At 35.9% G+C, this 18,976-nt stretch overlaps 1 protein-coding gene and 1 pseudogene across 2 annotated transcripts; one reads left to right on the top strand and one right to left on the bottom strand.

Moving 5' to 3' along the window:
- Nucleotides 1-3,176: 3,176 nt before the first annotated feature.
- LOC148870999 (uncharacterized) lies at nucleotides 3,177-5,836 on the top strand. Its single transcript, XM_088970614.1, has 9 exons — nucleotides 3,177-3,727; nucleotides 3,895-4,081; nucleotides 4,172-4,305; nucleotides 4,391-4,503; nucleotides 4,620-4,866; nucleotides 4,970-5,128; nucleotides 5,229-5,308; nucleotides 5,417-5,466; nucleotides 5,568-5,836. Exons 1-9 carry the CDS (start codon nucleotides 3,311-3,313, stop codon nucleotides 5,699-5,701), a joined length of 1,521 nt encoding a protein of 506 aa, XP_088826740.1. The 5' UTR covers nucleotides 3,177-3,310; the 3' UTR covers nucleotides 5,702-5,836.
- A 6,051-nt stretch (nucleotides 5,837-11,887) lies between these two features.
- Nucleotides 11,888-15,137, bottom strand: LOC148871000 (pentatricopeptide repeat-containing protein At5g66520 pseudogene; annotated as a pseudogene). Its single transcript, XR_016107029.1, has 2 exons — nucleotides 12,270-15,137; nucleotides 11,888-12,171 (listed from the first exon to the last, which is right to left on the bottom strand). The product of XR_016107029.1 is annotated as a pentatricopeptide repeat-containing protein At5g66520 pseudogene (transcript).
- Nucleotides 15,138-18,976: the final 3,839 nt, after the last annotated feature.

An 18,976-nucleotide genomic window follows, 5' to 3' on the forward strand; every position in this document is an offset into this window, starting at 1 on the left:
GTAATTAGGGGTTCAGTTTGGGTTTACCCGAGTTACCATTTTACACTGCTTCAGGCTTAGGCCTTAGGGCTGGGCTTTTGATTAAAACCCAACCCAATCCCATCCAAATTGCATCCCTAAATGTAATCACTCCTCTATCTGATCAAATCCAATATGACCTGATTTTAATTGATAGGCTATACTTCTAACTTATTATTTGACAACAGGCTTCTTAGTTGTTAAATTTCCTAATATAATAATATTACAAGTATATTTATGCTACTATAAAAAGTGGGAACACTCTATAGGCTTCTAGATTTTTTCTTGACTAAAATGAGAATTTAATCTATCTCTATTGTGAGGACAGAAAATATAATTTAGATGTCACATTTCAATTCATTTTCTTATTAAGTCATATATTTAGAGGTGACCATTTTTGGCTTAGCTCAGAAATTCTAGGCTTGGGCGTAAGTTTTGTGTTCAAGTTTGACTAAGGCTTGGGCTGACCCACAGTTTATTAATATAATAAATGCATTTAATAATTTAATATAAAATTTCAGTTCAGCCCCAAAATTCCTTCTCATTGAGAGATGCATAGGGGTACACTTTGGATGAGTATAAACACATACTCTAATAGTTCACGTGAAGTATTAACTTTTGAGAAATGTTGGAAAAAGGTAGAACAACTAAGATATGCAAATATATCTTAGTTTTCGTTTGACAAGTATTTATATCTTAATTCTTAGGAAACCAAAATAAAAAGTTATTGAGAGGAGAGGAGAGAACTAGTGGTATGCGTTTTTGAGGAGAAATAATGGGTATTAATTATAGAAAAAAAGTTGAATTTGAATTAATAATTTACATGTAGGAGATGATGATAGAATATGAGTAGCCAAATGTGAGCAAAGAACAAAAAAGCATCAACTTAAACCAACCAAGTGAAGATATAATAAATTAATCGAATTATTGATCAAGGCAACCCAATTTGCAATTAAGGTTTTGTTTGGTACATTGCCACTTCTACTTGCAACATTTTTTGTTCGTCAATACAAATTTTTGAAAATGTGTCTTGTCATATAACATAAGATAATCACTTCCACAAAAAATATAGGCATTGAAAATGTGTCTCTTCTCTTCTCTTTTCTTCTCTTGCTCAAACGAATGGCCAGAAAATCGCACAACCCTAAATCGCTCAGAAAATCACAAACCCTAGATTTTCTTCCCAACTTTCTTGCTCGTGAAGAATAACTTGTCTTATTCTTTAAAATTTGTCTACCGGAAACCAGAGAACTTGCTCGTGAAGTCTGTCTTGATCGTGCAAGAATAATTTGCTCATGAAGTCTATCTTGTAAATTTCTCAACAAGGTTCTCTATGGACAGAGAACCTTCTCTCTTTTCATTTGTCTAAGAGGGAAGGGAATTCAATTTTTGGTTGAACAAGAAGAGGAATTCACGCGCGGGAGAAAGAAAATTTCCCCTCCCTACGTTTCTTCGCATCGGTTCATTATAAGGTTAAACTGGTTTATTTTTGGTTTATAAAATAATTCGCCGAATGTACATTAAAAACCACCGCACCAGTTTTTAAAACGAATTTAGGTCATGTTAGATATACCTATAGCGGCGGTCAAAAAGACCGCCAGCTCTAACCCACCGCCTTTGATCCTTTTTCTTGTAGTGGTAGAAACACCAAATTTGATCTTTCATACCCAATGTTGTATTGATAACTCATATCATTTGTGGTATTAAAAAATATATTATCATAAAATTTGTATTGACCAACCTTAAATATTGGAAGTTGAAATGGCAATAGTATCAAACACAACCTAAGAGATTAATAGAAATAATTCGTGAAATACCCCAACAATGATTGATTTCCACTCTTGTACTATTTTCAAAGAGAAGTAAAAACTTTTTTATTCTTTTTTTTAAATAAATAAAGAAAATGTTTCTCAATGAGGAGAAACCAACTGAATGGAATAAAAAAGACCATCTTCATATGCCATCAAATAAACTTGAATAAGACAAAATAAGTCAACTTATTGGCTTCCCTCTGGAGAAGTTAGGAAGAATCTTCTACTGGCTGACAATTGACATTATGCCATTTCAGTCAAAAAGTTTTAGATTTTTAGCGGGTTAAGGAATTGAAGAATGTTAAATACAACCATAAAACAATAAAACATAAGATAAGAAGATAGAGTATGAAGAGGTTCTCTCTCTCTCTCCGGTCCAGTCCCCACCCACTTTCTCTCGCTCTGGACCATTTAGGAAAAGAATCTTCTAGTGCCTGACAATTGACATTATGCCATTTCAGTCAATAAGTTTTAAATTTTTAGAGGGTTAAGGAATTGAAGAATGTTGAAGTTAGAATCATAGAAGACAAAGCATGAGATAAAAAAGGAGTATGAAGATATATTCTCTCTCTCACTCTCCAGTCCCGTCCCAACCCCACTTTCTCTCCCCTCACACAATTACAGACCTAATTCCCACAAAATGTTCTCTTCCTCCAATCCCACCTCTCTCAGTGCCTGCAATCCAAAATGCTCTCTTCCTCCAAAGTGGGAAATCTGTTCAATTTTGTCTCTTTGTTCTTTGAATTAATTTAACATTTTAAGTATATATTTGGCATGGATGCTGCATATGCAATGCTGATATGTGGGTTGGAAGCACCATTTTGTGAGAAAATGGTGCCTTTTTTGGTTTGGAATCATTACTGTCAGGTAAGACGTTTTTTGGAGCAACAATAAGTTTTCTATTTGGTACTAATGCTCCAGGAATTATTTTCAGCATCGGTACCCATTATCCAATGTCACATCACTGTCACTTTACATCCATGTTGGCAGCAATGAGCTGCAACTCCAAGAAATATCAAATTTGGCGTTGCTCCAAGCCATGACTTTCAGATTTATGAGGCGTGGCTTGGAGCACCGTTTTTTATGGAAAAACGGTTCCAAATACATGCCTGTTTCTTGGAGTACCATTCTTTCCGACGTGGTGCTGATGTGATGCCGTTTTCTAGAGCAATGACAACGATGCCAAACAGACGCTAAATATTTCAATTATAAATTAATGACGTTGGCCATGAAGTCACACCAAAGATTCAAAACTGAAATGACTGTGAGGCCGGGAGGATTTGAAGCCCTGTCCATTCTTCTTTATTGCTCAGCAAGAAAAACTGGATCCCACCCTTGAGGATGGATACCCAACAGATTCCTTGCTCATGGAGACATGTAGCCCCAAACCACATTTGTGCAGACAAGATAAAGAATTGAAAAAGACAACCAAATGCTCACTAACTGGTCTATAAATATAGTGGGATATAGTCTCTGAACTCATGTTGAGTTCAATCATGGCATCTTACCCTCTTAAAATCCCAGTCTTATGGCTTCCACCATTGCTTCTGCTCTTCCTAACATGTGTTCCTGCAACAGGAATAAAAGTCCCAAGACTCGGTGTAGTAGGAAGAACCACCAGAGTGAGGAATCTGGGTACAACCAAAACTTCCTCTACTTGGGACTTCAAGAAGTTTTACTATACCCAGACTCTTGACCACTTCAACTACAGGCCAGAAAGCTACAGAACCTTTCAACAAAAATACGTGGTGAGCTTCAAGTACTGGGGTGGAGCCAATGCTAGCGCCCCAATCTTTGCTTACCTTGGATATGAGGCTCCTCTGAATGATCAATCTCCTGCTACTGGGCTTATCCTCGATAACGCTCCCAGATTCCATGCTCTTGTCATACACATAGAGGTACAGAGAGAGAGAGAGAAAAAGAGAGAGTGAAAAAAAAAAAAAAAAAGAGATCAATCTCCTGATTGCTAGTTCATTAATTCTTCTGTTTCTTCTTCTTTTAAAGCACTTATTCCAGAAAAATGGAGTTTAATTCTTACCATGAGAGGATGTTGCTTTCTAACCAGCACCGTTTCTATGGAGAATCCATTCCATTTGAGTCGAGGGAGGAAGCATTGCGAAATTCTAGCACCCTTGGTTACTTCAACTCAGCTCAAGCTCTAGCAGATTATGCAGAGATAATTCTAGATTTAAAGAAAAACTTATCTGCAGAGACCAGCCCTGTGATTGCTGTGGGAGGATCATATGGTGGAAGTAAGAAACTCAGAATCGACCCATCACACAAAACTAATTGCCCAATTAAAATATTTGGTTGATAACCTTCTATTAGCTCTTAATTTTCAGTGCTCGCGGCATGGTTTCGCCTGAAATACCCACACGTCACTGTTGGAGCACTAGCTTCATCAGCACCGATTCTGTACTTTGATGATATTACACCAGAAAACGGATACTATTCTATTGTCAGCAAAGGTTTCAGAGTAAGTATTCAAATTCAACCAGTCATCAAATTCTTCATAAGATCTCAACAATTTGATTTTGTTGGCTTTGTCTTGAGTTGCTCAGGAATCCAGTGAGAGTTGCTACAAAACCATAAAGCAATCATGGTCTGAAATTGATGAACTTGCCTCACAATCCAATGGTCTTTCGCTTCTTAGCCAGAAGTTCCAGACTTGCTCGTAAATATATGAACTAGTTTTGTTCAGAATTTTCAATCAATCATCTCAGAATTAATTCCTCTCTAGTCTCCAATAATTAACTTGTATTAATCTGTGTTGGTATTTTTCTTGTTAAGGGCTCTGAACAAGTCTTCCGAGCTGAAAGGCTACCTAGAATATGTATATACAGATGCAGCCCAATACAATGCACCACCGGAATATCCTGTTGATAGAATTTGCAGTGCCATTGATGGGGCGTCTGAGGGTACAGACATACTTAGCAGAATATTTGCAGGTGTTGTTGCTTCTAGGGGAAATAGTTCTTGTTATGACACTAATGAAAACAATTATCCGACTGAAACATTTGTGGGCTGGGATTGGCAGGTAATTAATTAGTGATCCTTTTCTCATCAACATATCTTCCATTCACCACCACCATCGTTAACATGCAAAGATATACTTACTATAGGATTTCCTTCTGACTCAGACATGTAGTGAGATGGTATTTCCCATTGATCATGGTAGAGATCCCACCAGCATGTTCCCAGCATCAACTTTTGTTCTGAGGGACTACATCGAGGACTGCAATCGTTCATATGGCGTCCCACCGAGGCCCCATTGGATAACGACTGAATTTGGTGGCCATGTATGCTTCTTATGGAACTTGGGCCCTTTTCCTCTTCTGTTGATTTGTTGCAGAAAGTTTCTGGGTCTGAAACTTAGGCCACCTTTTCTGTACATCGCAGGATATCAAATTAGTTCTCAAAAGGTTCGCCAGCAACATCATATTCTCCAATGGACTGAGAGACCCTTATAGCATTGGCGGGTAGAAATTAAAAACTCAACCCAGGAAATAAGAAATTCAATATTCTAGTTTTCTCAATTTACCTGAGCAAATCTCTTGATTCTCATCAGTTTCTGTCACTCATCACAGGGTGCTGCAAAACATATCAGACAGTGTCGTAGCGCTGGCTACTGTTAACGGTGTGTCCTCACTCCTTTGGTTCATCAATTTTGAAAGCTGTAAGGGTATTTGGAATTTTTGTTTGCACTCTGGATACTTACAGGAATTATTCAATTTGCAGGGTCACATTGCTTGGATATACTATCTGAATCGCCGAATGATCCAAAATGGTTATCCATGCAAAGACAATCAGAAATTGAAATCATCGAGGGATGGATTGAGAAGTACTATGCCGACCTTGCTGCAAACCACTGAGTTCATTAATCCCCAATGGAAGGAGTTATATCATATTTCTGAGAAAACAATATTGACGACTTACAAATTAATAAACTGTAACAAAATAAATGAAATAAAATCTAGTCAACGCAAGTCCAAACAAGTTTCTTTAAATTCTTGCTTCATTTAACTGATATGAATGTCCACTCCTTTCTCCTATAAATCAAGAAAAACCAAGTGAATCCTTAAATTTATATTTATTAGAAAAAACCTTTCTCGTTTCATCCAAATATTGAATCCAGATAGAAAATTTGCAAGGATCTATTAGAGCAATATTATATTTAGAAAACTAATAGTCTTTTTTTAAGTTAACTGATGAAACTTTAATGGAGAGGGTATTTGTCACAAAGTGAAAGTTCATGGGTAATTGTCAGGAATCTTTGTAATCAACCTTTTTTTTAGTACTAGCAACTAAACCCGTGCAACCCGTGGGCGTAATAAAATTTAGGTTTTTGTTGGCAAATTTAGGTTTTTGGTTTCAATTTGGGTTCAAGATAGGGTCCATATTTAGAGATGAGCAAAAGTTAGGCTTTAGTGGTCAAATTTTGATTTTTGGCATCAAATTGATTTACACTAAGGTCCATATTTAGAGTTAGCCAGAAGTTAGATTTTGATTGGCAAATTTAGGTTTTTGGCATCAACTTGGGTTTAGGCTAAGACCCGTATTTTAGAGTTAGGCATAAATTAGGTTTTTTTTGGCGAGATTAGGTTTTTGTCATTAATTTGGGTTTAGGATAAGGTCCATATTTAGAGTTGGTCATGGATTGGCCCTTAACATGACTCAATCCATCTAATTTATTGAGAATAAAAGGGGTTGGAAGTGTGTGTGTGTGTGAGAGAGAGAGAGAGAGAGAGATTTAAGAGTGTTCATATTTAAGAAAGTAATGATCAACTTTACTAGAGGCAATTGAGACCTAAGAGGGTTTTATATTGACTTTTTATGTGAGCTGCTGTTAAAAATATATATTTTTTTAAGGGAAAAGTAAAGTAACAATGATTCACCAAAGTTTAATTTTATATCTTTCTAGATCTTTACATATAAAAAAGTAGAAATTAAAATAATTTTCTTTCCTTTTTTAGTTATTGAACTTCAAATTTATTGCTTTTTATATAGCTTATATGTTATGATAAATACATAAACCAACTTATGGTGGCTCAATTAGTTGGTTCTTTGACTCGTTGTAGCAGAGACGTGAGAGATCTAATCTTGCTGCCACCAAGGTTGGGGAATTAAAGTTTGGGCAGTCGGGTACCCCCCGGGGTAGTGTAGGCCTATAAAATAAAAAAAAATAAAAATAAAAAAAGGCTTAGTATGAGATCAATAACAAACTTAAAAAAAAAAAAACAACTTCAAAAACGAATTGATAAAAAGCTCATCTTAAGTGCTTTCTTATTGCATTTTATTTTTGAACTAGAACAATTCATGAAACAAATCTACATTTAATTAATGAAAAAAAAAAGAGAGAAAATTTGTGACAACCTATGGAAACTGATAACCCATGTACTAGCTAGTTGGGCAAATTTGGATTTGACATTATTTTGTGTCAAAGCTAGGGTTCATATTTTGAGTTGGCTTTTAACCTAACACAATCCATCAAATTTTACACACACCCTACTTTGTTAGAGAGCCAAAAGGGATCAAGGGAGATTTAAGAGGAAAAGAGGGATTTAGTGGGGGGGGGGGGGGGGGAAGAGAGCAATTTAAGAATGATCTTATTAGAGAATAAATATGAATTTGATGAGAGGCAATGAAGACCCGTGAGGGTTTTAATTTTGATTTGTTATATTTTTAATGATTTAATTTAAAAATAAATAAGCACATATGTGAGAAAGGAGAAGAGGATGAGGTACATGCATGTGAGCTCTTTGGTTTGGCCTACTATTGGCCCTTAACCCCATCTAACCCATCTAATTTATACTCTTGTTTTATTAGAGAGGATCAATAGTTTCAAAAATATTTAATAGGAAATAAGGGATTTAATGGGGAGAGGGGTGACGATACAAACATTGTCTAATGAAAGAGGGGGGATTAATAATGCATGGGGTTGAATAGAAATTTGGATGGATTTGGATTGGCAAATTTAGATTTTGACATCAGTTTGTTTCTAGGCCAAGCTCCTTGTTCAAGGTTGATCCTTAACCCCACCCAATGTCATCTAATTTATAGATACCCATCTTTTATTAGATAGGATCAAATGAGTTTCAAAAAATATCTCTAATAGAAAATAAGGGATTTAATGGAGGAAAGATGTTACAACATTGACCATTGAAGGGAAGGGGAAGGGGAGCTTAAGAAGGATTTTATAAGAGAAATGCAATTACATGTTCTCATAGAGAAAATTAAGACATAAGAGGGTTTTTAATATTTCACATGTCGAGAAGAGGGGAGACCCCTTGTGATGCTTGTGGTGACAGACCCTTGGCCTCGGCATACTCTTTCTATTATATATAGATTGGTTGCCCGACTTGAAGAATTTCCAATCCGGATCTACTGCTCGCAATGTGTGTGCAAAACATTGATGTGCTCATACATAGGGCGCGGTGCAAGCAGTACATCCAAGCTCAAGAATTTCAACTACTTTAAGCTCAGGTTAGTGTTCAAGTCCATTAAATATTTAACAAATTTCCAATCCAACCTGATCCAATTGCACCCCTAGGCTCAACCATCTGGGCCGATAGGTTAACACATGATAACCTATTTTTCAATCATGGAACCCTGATATCCTGTTTGTAATTTGGGTTAATTCCATGGTTCTTTTTGTTTTTCACTATTTCCATTATATGATGATATATTAAATCTAAGTTAATTTGTTATATAAACCATAAGGCATTGAATAAAATAGAGCCCATACATGCTATCTTTGATACGAATGTTGGTGAGACATTGCTTGGTGATCCAATTATCTCACTTCATAGCCATTTTGCATGGATTCAGCCATTCAATATGCAATTAAATTATATTTAATTAATAATATTTTATAATCGATATCCATAAAGCATCAACGACAATAGAAACCTTGTAATATTATTGACAATGTAATAAAACTAACATTCTATGAATAAAACATAACAACAAAATAAGATTCATGTAGCCAACTCGAAATAGTTATGCTGGGATAAAGGTTGGATGATGATCATGATGACAGAAAACTCATATTCTATTAATACAACAAAATGATGAAATGGAATTCATGTAGCCAATCCCATATAGTTGTGATAAGGCTTGAACATGATGATTAACGACATAAAACTCGCATTCTATTAAGTCACTTAAGGAGATTTTCGGTTGAACAATAGTGCATGTACTCAAGCCTTCACCTCTAAGTGTAATATTTATTTTAATTATATTATTAATTAATAATTAATATTGGGTGTGTTTCAACCAAGTGAAAATGTATCCAATCTATCAAAACTTGGCATTCAAAAAGTAGTAACCAGTTTGACTGATCCAACTACAAAGAGCTAAAGAAAAGTAGAATAAAGAATATGACTATTAACTTTGGGGCTCAATAGAAGAAAGAATTTGAGACTCTAGAATGCCAAAGTGGGACTACTATAGTGGAGCACCAGTATAATTTGTGCATATATTTTCATGTGTTTGGTGAGTGGGTTCAATCGTGCTTCTCAAATAGAGGCCCTCCTTACTAAAGTTGATGGTGATGGAGAATATACGTTATTAGGGGTTACCAATGGTCACTAATGGAGTCCAAGATAACCCGAATCTCTCTCCTTCGAGTGGTCATCTGAAAAGAAAGAGAAAAACAACTCTCCTTTACATTAGTCTTTGAAAAAGAATCTCAGAAGTCAGAAGTTACAAGCAAAACAACTTTTTTTGCTTTAATGGTGATGTTGAAAATTGAATTTGTAACTCCCAAATACAACCACTCCAACTCCCTATTGATGCTGAACCTTGGCTGGTTCAATGGTTTCCAAACCCAAGGTGAAGCTTGGAAACTTTTGATATAATCAAGCAAATACTACTTAATCGATGCTGAAATCCATGGTTAGATATGATCTGTGTTCACTTATACTGAATTGGGAAGCACAGTGCCCTTATTGAGGATACTACTTAATGTGGCATCTTATATTATCTTGCTTCATAAACGCATAACAAGGGATGAATTGAGGACTTCAACCATAAAATAAAGCAGGATCGGCAAAGTCATAAAACAGTTGTAAGATCAGCTATGTTGTATATGGAGAAATGCTGGGCAATCAAGAAGCAACAAGTCATTAAGATGAGTTTAGAAGAAATGTGAATGTCAAGAGGGGTTATTGGAATAACTAGGAAAGAAAGGATCAGAAATGAAGTCATTAGAATGAATCTAGAAGTATCTCAAATAGGTTATAAAATGAGAGAAATTAAATAGATTAAGATGCTTTGGTAACATGTAGAGGAGACCATTTACAACACCTATAAGAAAGAAATGATCTATTACAAGTTGAAAGGGCTAGAAGAGTTAGGTGCAGACTTTAAAAGGCATTGGTTGAAAGCATAGATATGGCACTGAATAGAACAGAATGGTGAAACAGAATTCATGTAGCCGACCCCATATAATTCGGAATGACATGCCTATCAGTTCCGAGTTAGACGGTAGCACATCGCCCACATGGTGTGAATGGGCCCGGTCTCTGTACAACCCAGAGAGACTGGATGAGGATCCCTGCCAGTGGAAGAGACACGCCCCGAAGATAACGGGCCAATAGGGTCTGACATCCCTAGATATGTACACGCAATTTAGTGCAAACACACCTCTCGTTTTCTTGCTATGCTCTACTAGCTCAGTCGTCTTAAGCATCAACGTGCTTACCCCAGGTCTAAATACCTGGACACTTTGATTCTCTCTCACTTTTGCAAATTGGTATGCTAACCTCAACACATATCGTCCGAGTTGTCCTCCAACAGGGAAGTAGGCAATTTTGCACAACACCAACCCACCTTGAGTTGGCTAAACTCAAGCCTATCTGACTTGATCTAAATTAGACCTTGTAACATCCGGTGGTGGTGGGGCCATTGTGTACCAAGTCTAAGGTGGCAGGTAGTACAGCTTGTAAGATTTGGGGTTATTGTTTTGCATACATGGAATTGAATCCTGCTTATTTCAATTCATCAATCATACATAGGGGTGTCAATCGACCGGTTTTGGGTTGGATCCAGTCCAATCCAAACTTTATCAAATTGGATTTGGATGGTCCATTATAATTATTGGATTGGGCCAATCCAAAATAAATTGGTCCATATTTTTATTGGTCTGAATTGGATTTAAACCAAATTTCTAATAATCTAATCATGAGGCCAAACCCTTGTCCAATTTGAAACTGATCAAAACTGAAACAGACATAAAATCACTTTTATGAAAGTACTTCTACGAAAACACTTTTATGGAAGTGCTTTTATAAAAACACTTTTATGAAATGGAAGTACTTTTATAAAAGCACTTTTGCGAAAAGCACTTTTATAAAAGAACTTTTATGAAAGCACTTTTCTGAAAGAACTTTTATGAAGGCACTTTTACGAAAATACTTTCATAAAAGTACTTTCATGAAAGCATTTTTATAAAAACGCTTTTACGAAACACTTTTATAAAAGCACTTCTACTAAAGTACTTTTATGAAATCACTTTTACAAAGTGCTTTTTTAATGCCAAAAGGGTATATATTTTGTAATTTTTCAGTTTTTCTTCATTTTAATATATTTTTATAACTTTTTATATGTTCTGTTTTTTATATAATTTTTGATATTCCATTCAGTTTGGATTGAATCCAATCCAATTCATTTACATTTTAATGGATTGGATTGGATTTGGACTGGATTGGGTCCAGTGTTCAGTCCATTTGTAACTGGACTCATATTGGACTGGATCGGGTTGGACCAATCCAGTCCAATTGACACCTCTAATCATACAGTGCCTTGGCCTGTCTAAGGCTGGACCAATCTGGTTCTTCCAATTGGTCCCATCTAAATTAAAGCAGAAGCTGTGCGAGAAGAAACTTATCCCATCTGTTGTAGAGGAGAACCCAGCTCTCTCTCCATTTGGTTGACTCCATTTTGTATTTCAAGTCAACATATCACAAGCAGCAGATTCCCACCTCCGACGTCGTTGCAGTTGTAACAAAAATGTCCAAAAAAACAAGAACAAACAAACTAAAAAGGGGAAAAGAATGTGGTAATGAGAATGAGAGGCAAATATAGATTTAGTTAGCATGCTACATTTGTTGAACACGCCCATGCTTTGAGTACAAGGGGAAAAAGAACCTTCACGAACTGAAAGAAGCATAGTTAATTTCACATCAAAATCCCCAAAATTTTCCAAATGAAGAACTTCTAACTTTCAAGATATGGAAGAAGAATGATACATAAGTTGTGGTGTCATGGAAATAACTTCTCAAGAAGCTGGAGAAGAGAGGTCATCCAAATACAACACCTCCAACAAGCCAAGTTTAAGAAGCTGCCAAACAGAAAGCACAAAGAGTGAAATGCAGTTTATTGACTTCACCTCCATCGTCCTGCATTTAACTAGAAATCTGAGTCAAAAAGGACAGATACCTCAAAAAGAACTTTCTATAACTGTGATGACCATTTCGAACTTTTTGTCATGGTGTGCTTTATCTGAATCAGCGGAATCTCATATAAATGAAATTAAGAGACCCATATTATGATGTATACCAAATCTCTTGTATAAATTTTGCATGAAAGTCATTGATTTGTCCAATTCATCATGTTGAATCCCAAGCTAATTACTCATAATCAAGTTGGTGAATCTGAGTCCAAATTTATCCAACTAGACTCTGGTTGTTAGTCCTGCTGGCATTATTATGGCCCTTGAATGCCGTTTCTTCCTCTAATTGATTATCTCCAATTCCTTACCAGAAGCATACAAATGATCAACAAATGGTATCCTAGTTGTAAATAATATTCTATAATGGGTTGTTTGATCACCCCACTGAATAGCAACTGCATTCAGAATATCTTCTCTTAGACTCAACATTATGATAAAGTGCAGAATATAATCTAAGATCTCACCAATAGTCCCTACATGAGCATTTCCCTTCCTTAAAATGATGGAAACGGTTCCTATCTCTCACAACAATTTCTCTGCCTTCAATCTGGGCAATAAGCTTGATTGCAGAATGGCAATCCCTGCATATGCGTAAATTCTTCACTATCCTGATTGGGATTCCTGGAGAAGAGTTGATAAGCCCAAGCGCAACAGCCAGTTTCTCACTATGGAGATAAAGAGCGCTCTCCTTCTCTTCATCCCTGATTTCTCGCAAAACCATATCCATGTCTGGCACATAACCAGCCATTTTGATCTTCTTTTTTAACTCCTCCAACTTCTGAAAAATCTGTTTATACTGTGGGTGAGAAGAATCACCTGCTAGAAACTCATTTATCAAACCCCCTATCTCAATTAGACTACATCCCGGTTCCTTTTCAATATCATTACATTTCATGATCATCCTTACTTTGCTAGCATCTTCCCATTTGTTGTTACTGGCATAAATGTTTGAAAGAAGAACATAATTTAAAGAGCTTTCTGGATCTAATTCCATTATCTTCTTTGCCACAAACTCTGCAAGGTGCACATTACCATGGATCCTACAAGCATTAAGCAATACACTCCATACAACAGCATCTGGAGCAATATTCATTCCTTTTATAACTTGAAGTGCCTCACCTAACCTCCCTGCCCGGCCAAGAAGATCCACGACACAAGTAAAATGTTCTAGATTGGGCTCAACCCCAAACTTAACCCACATTTTTTGAAAATGCATCAAACCTTCCTCTACTAAACCTGCGTGACTACAAGCGTTCAGCACTCCAATGAGTGTAATTTCATCTGGTTTCACCCCTTCCCTTATCATGTTCCTGAAAAGCTTTAATGCATCTTCACCTCGTCCATGCAATGCAAATCCTTCAATCATAACATCCCACGAAACAATATCTCTTGTAATCATACTCTCAAAAACTTGATGGGCAGTTTCAATATCCCCACATTTTGCATACATGTTAACCAGAGCGGCACTAACAATTTCATTAGAACCAATTAATCCTTTTCTCTTACAATAGGAATGAATCCACTTCCCCAAACTCAATGCTCCAACATCAGAACAAGCTGAGAGTGCACTGACCACAGTGATGGAATTTGGGTTCACTCCCTCAAGCTGCATTTTCCGAAACAACACAAGTGCTTCATTGCACTGGCCATTTTGCACATAACCCGAGATCATTGTGTTCCATGATACCACATTTTTAACATCCATTTGATTAAACAGAACCTCAGCAGAAACAAGATCACCAGATCTAATTAAGCCAGTAATCATGGAATTCCAAGAAACCAGGTCCTTCTTAGTCATTCTATTGAAGAGTAGAAGTGCAGCCTCTACCAAACTGAATTTGACATACATATCCATCAGACTATTCTGAATTAGTACATTGGATTCAAACCCGAGCTTAATAATATGTGAGTGGACCTGTATGGCTTCTTCAACTGCGAGAGCCGAAACACAAGCTCTAAGTAAAACAGTGAAGCAAAATTCATCCGGAACAAATCCCTGTTTAAGCATAAGGACAAAAAGCAAAATGGCTTGGAACCCATAACCTCCAAACCTTGAATACCCGGATATCAATGAATTCCAAGAAATCAGCGTCCTTTGCGCCATTTTCTCGAACGCCAGCCTGGCAATCTCTAGACACCCACAGCTAGCATACATGTGCAAGATAGAATTTTGGACAAAAACATTCTCGGAGAACAAAAATCCATTTTTTACAACATGAGCATGAAGTTGTTTCCCTTCTCTGATCTTCTCCAGAGCAGAACAGGCCTTGAGAACCAAAGGGAAGGTAAATTCATCAGGAGGAACGCCTCCAGTAACCATGGAAAGATAAAGAAGCAAAACTTCTTCATGTTGGTTCTTGTCGATATAAGCTCTAAGCCTGGTATTCCAATCGAAAGGGTTCCGTGAGATGTCTGTGCGTTTTGCACCCCTTTTAGAGGAGGAGAGTAGAGGGCGCTTCTGTAGCGCTTCAGTTAGAGGTTTCCTGGCATCAGCAAGGCTTGGAAGGGAGACGGATGGTAATTTGGGAGAAACAAGTCCGAGCATTTCTACAGTTTGGTGGAAGTTTCAAGTTTGGGTGGAAACGAGAAGAAACTGGAAGAAAACTACACTATTCTGTTGAGAGCAAACCACTTCTGGGCTTGTTTTTTTATTTCATGGAGAGATATTCCTAATGCAAGGGTATAAAGACTGCTCTAACAAGCCTTGCATTGATTGAAATCGGTTTCCGTTGGGAATTCTGTGATAACTAATGTTTCCTTGGTTGACCATGGTCTTGTTTCTTTTAGGTTCATCTTCGGTCAATGCTCAACCCTTAGAACAACCTCTTTTCTCAAAATTAAATTTGGGTTTTCTCCAATAGAATACTCCTCACATCGACCTCATAACCATATAGTGGTGTGAGGCGTAAAAAAGCATAAGCCACAAATAATAACATTATTTAGTGGTTTCATGCAAAAAAGATATAAATTTTTATGTAGTTTTTATAGTTCAAATTATATAGAAAAAACATTTTAATTATTATTGACCAAATAAAAAGAGTAAATGATTGCTCCAAATTAAGTTAAATGATTCTTTTATTGTCTATCATTTTGGATGCATGCTTAGGTTTGTCATGTCCGAACTGGATCACATGGAACTCAAAGGTACTCTTTTTAAGATGTTAAGAGTTTTATCTAACTAATAATCATTGATGATATTTAGATAAGAATTTTTATGTCAAGGGGATTCCAAATGCACTGGAATATGTTGATTCGAATCTGAATCTGTTAAGGATGTCGGATATTCAAATCGAATTCAAACTGATTTAAATTCTAAAAATTTTAATAAATTATTAAAAATTAATAATTTATATAAAAATAAAAAATATAAATATTTTTTCAACTATTTTCATCATATATATTAATATATACATGCCTTTTTATAAAAAAAAAAATTACAAAGCCTTGGTACTTTGTAAAAAAAAATTATAAAGAATGTTAGTTTTTAGAGTTTGATCATGCATCACAGGTAGTTGCCTACATGGATTGGCTAGAGGTTACAAAGTACCAAGCCTTGGTATCGGCTCAAGGCCATAGGGAAGAGTTGATTAAGGATCAATATAAAGTTGATGATACTCAAGGGGGCATGGTTCATGGTGGAATGATTCCGTAAGAAACCTTTGGTAGGCTAAGTACATCAAGTGTGTGGAGTTTGTTCATTATATTCATGTATACTAAGTACCCTTTTTGCTATTGGCACTTCCGGTGAACTTTTGATTTCTTTTATAATATTAACTAGACTTAGACCTACCAAGATTTTCTTGTTTTTAGAAGGAAAGTACAATGGAAACTTCATGAATTTGGGCAACATCTAAGACCTTTTGTCAAGTCTTTAGAAGGATGTGATATTGTTGTACAGTATACCATGCTTGAGATTCCCGAGCAAAATGGCCCACCACAAGAAAACTACCGCTAAAAGTCTTGAAAACTTCCAATAAAGAATTTACCAGCAATCGATAAACTACTGCTAAAACAGGTGTCGCTAAAGGTTATAGCGGCAGTTTTAGCGACTGTCAATAAAACATAGAAAACTGCCACTAGAAATTAAAATTTTAGTGGCAGTTTAAAATTGCCGCTAGAGGCTAAATCATCAATGGTAGTTTTATCTTTTAGTGGAAATTGCAACTGTTGCTAAAGAGGAAGACCCATTGTCACTATAAGTTTACAGTGATAGGCACATTTTTTTCTAGTGACAGTTGAAACTGCCACTAATTAGTACCTTGTATTTTGTGCCTAGTGCCACTTTGGTCCCAGAATTTAAAATGCGACAATTTAATAGTTGAACCTTCAAGTGTGTGTAGTCTTTTCATTCCATTCATGTATACTATGTGCCCTTTTTATCTATTGGCACTTCCAGGGAACTTATAACTGTAACTGTAAATTTGTCTGGTGAAGTTTCAGCTTTGGACTGAACCTATAACTGTAAATTTGTGTGGTGATCTTAATTCAGGTTGGGCGCAGATCAAGATCTCAGTTAACCCGACCAACCATTTATGCACATGACTAAACCATATTATCCTATAAGTAGAAGGGGCAAAAAGATCTCAGTTAGACCAAAATGGATATGGGTAGTAATAAAAAATGATTTAAGTATTAATAATTTAACAGTGGGATATAGTTTTAAAAAGAACAAAATGGTGAAACAGAATTCATGTACCTGACCCATATAGTTGGGATAGGATACACCATCTATTGTACTACGCAAAAAATCATTTTACACAAACACACCATTAAAAAACTATGTTTACATTATGAGTAAACATGTAGACAATGATATTCCTTTTATTTTTTTTTTCTAAACTAGATATTACAACTCAAAATATATACAAAGCAACAAAAGAATGGCTAAAAATCCCTTAAACCCAACCAACCTGCCCAAGCCCGAGTTCCGACCAAGTTCATCCAAGTTGTGTTAAGACTTCGTTCAGTGTGGCCTTTGGCTGGTCAAGTTGGACTTTACCTAAGGTAGATAATTTACACCGAGTGACCAACTTTTATTGTTGGGTTTGGGTTGGCTATAAACCAAGCTTCACACTTGTAAGTTGCAACCTTGATTATAAAGTAATTTTAAAAATTGAAGAATTTATGATCCATCTTCATTATAGACTAATATATCATTTATCCAAATAGTGAATTTTAGATTAATAATAATGATAGAAATATGTTTGATTAATGAAGTGATGAAAGAGGACTGTTGAAGGTCTATTTGCAAGGAAGAAGGCAAATTACACAGGCTATTTTAACAATGAAGCTTTTAAGACCAAGGGAATTAATCAACATGTTGAACGGGCTAAGAAATTAAGAAAAGCAACCATCCATAGAACCATTCATCAAATTGGCCAATATGGCCGTTTCTTCTCAGTATTTACACCATTCTTTCTTCCCACTCCCATGTAAAACTCAAACCATAGCATGACCCTTCCTTCATCACTACAATCAAAGGTAATAATTAAGAACAGTGAGATAATAAGTAGTTAATTCCTAACAAAAACATTATAAACAAAACAAAATTGAGTTATATGGTCACCTATAGCTATGTGATCCCATGGAAATAAAAAATATTTGGATTTAAAGTCTCGTTCGCTTTTCAGTAAGCTACTTACTTGTGTAAATACAATTATTTGGATAAGTTTTTTCTGGAAACACTTATCCGAGTAAGTGCATTTATCCATGTTCTTTTATTTTTCAGGTAAATAAGGTAATGACCATTTTAGTCATAAAAATTCATTATTAAAAGAGGTATTTTTGTCCCATTCAAGTGTGGCAACTTTCCTCCTAGGTGGGAAAGTTATTTACCCACCTAAGAGATGGATATCACTAACCTGGGTAAGTGATACCCAAGAAAATAAACTTTCCCAGATCTCCACATTAATCTGAAAAATGAACATAGGATTCTTGGTCAATGGAAACTAAAATCCCCATTAATCAACTTTCCCCCCTCTCAAAATCCAAAAAAGAGAACATTGAGAATAAATTATGTACCACTCAAATATAACATATCCCCACGAGAGGGTATATGTTATGTACCACTCAAATATCAACTGACGTTAGTCATCCTTTAAGAAATAGGTACAGTTCGTGCTTGTGTTCCATGAAATCAAATTAGTTAGTGAAATGCCCAACCCAAACCACCAGGGTCCAAGTCATCCTACAAAAATAAAGAACATTGAGAATAAATTCAAAAGAAACAAAGAATATATATATATATATATATATATATATATAGAGAGAGAGAGAGAGAGAGAAAAACCGAAATCGAATGAGAACAAAAATAAGCTCTTCATGTTGAAACTTTGCACCGAAACAAAATGAAGAAACTCTAAACCCTTTAGTAGAGTAAATAAAATCTACCACCAATTTGAAAACCCTTACACATGGTATCGATTTCTTAGTTAATCAATATCTTCTTGCATTCTTAGTTAAACAACAATGGTTTGAGTAGAGTTCTCCATTTGTCTTGTGTTCCCCCTTCTTCTTGTCATGGATTTCTCTGGTTCTCAGTGAAGTTCTCCGTTTGTCTTGTAGAACGCGGGGAATAGAAAAATGCGGGAATTCATAACTTTTTGCTCTCTCTTCCCCCTCTCTCAATTGATTATTTGATTTTAGACCGGTTCAAATCCGGTTTAAGATTAAAAAACATCATGTCAATTGTCGA

Source organism: Nelumbo lutea, chromosome 2 (assembly GCF_056320005.1).
Source record: "Nelumbo lutea isolate HS-2025 chromosome 2, American lotus-T2T, whole genome shotgun sequence".
In the NCBI taxonomy this organism is placed as follows: Eukaryota; Viridiplantae; Streptophyta; class Magnoliopsida; order Proteales; family Nelumbonaceae; genus Nelumbo; species Nelumbo lutea.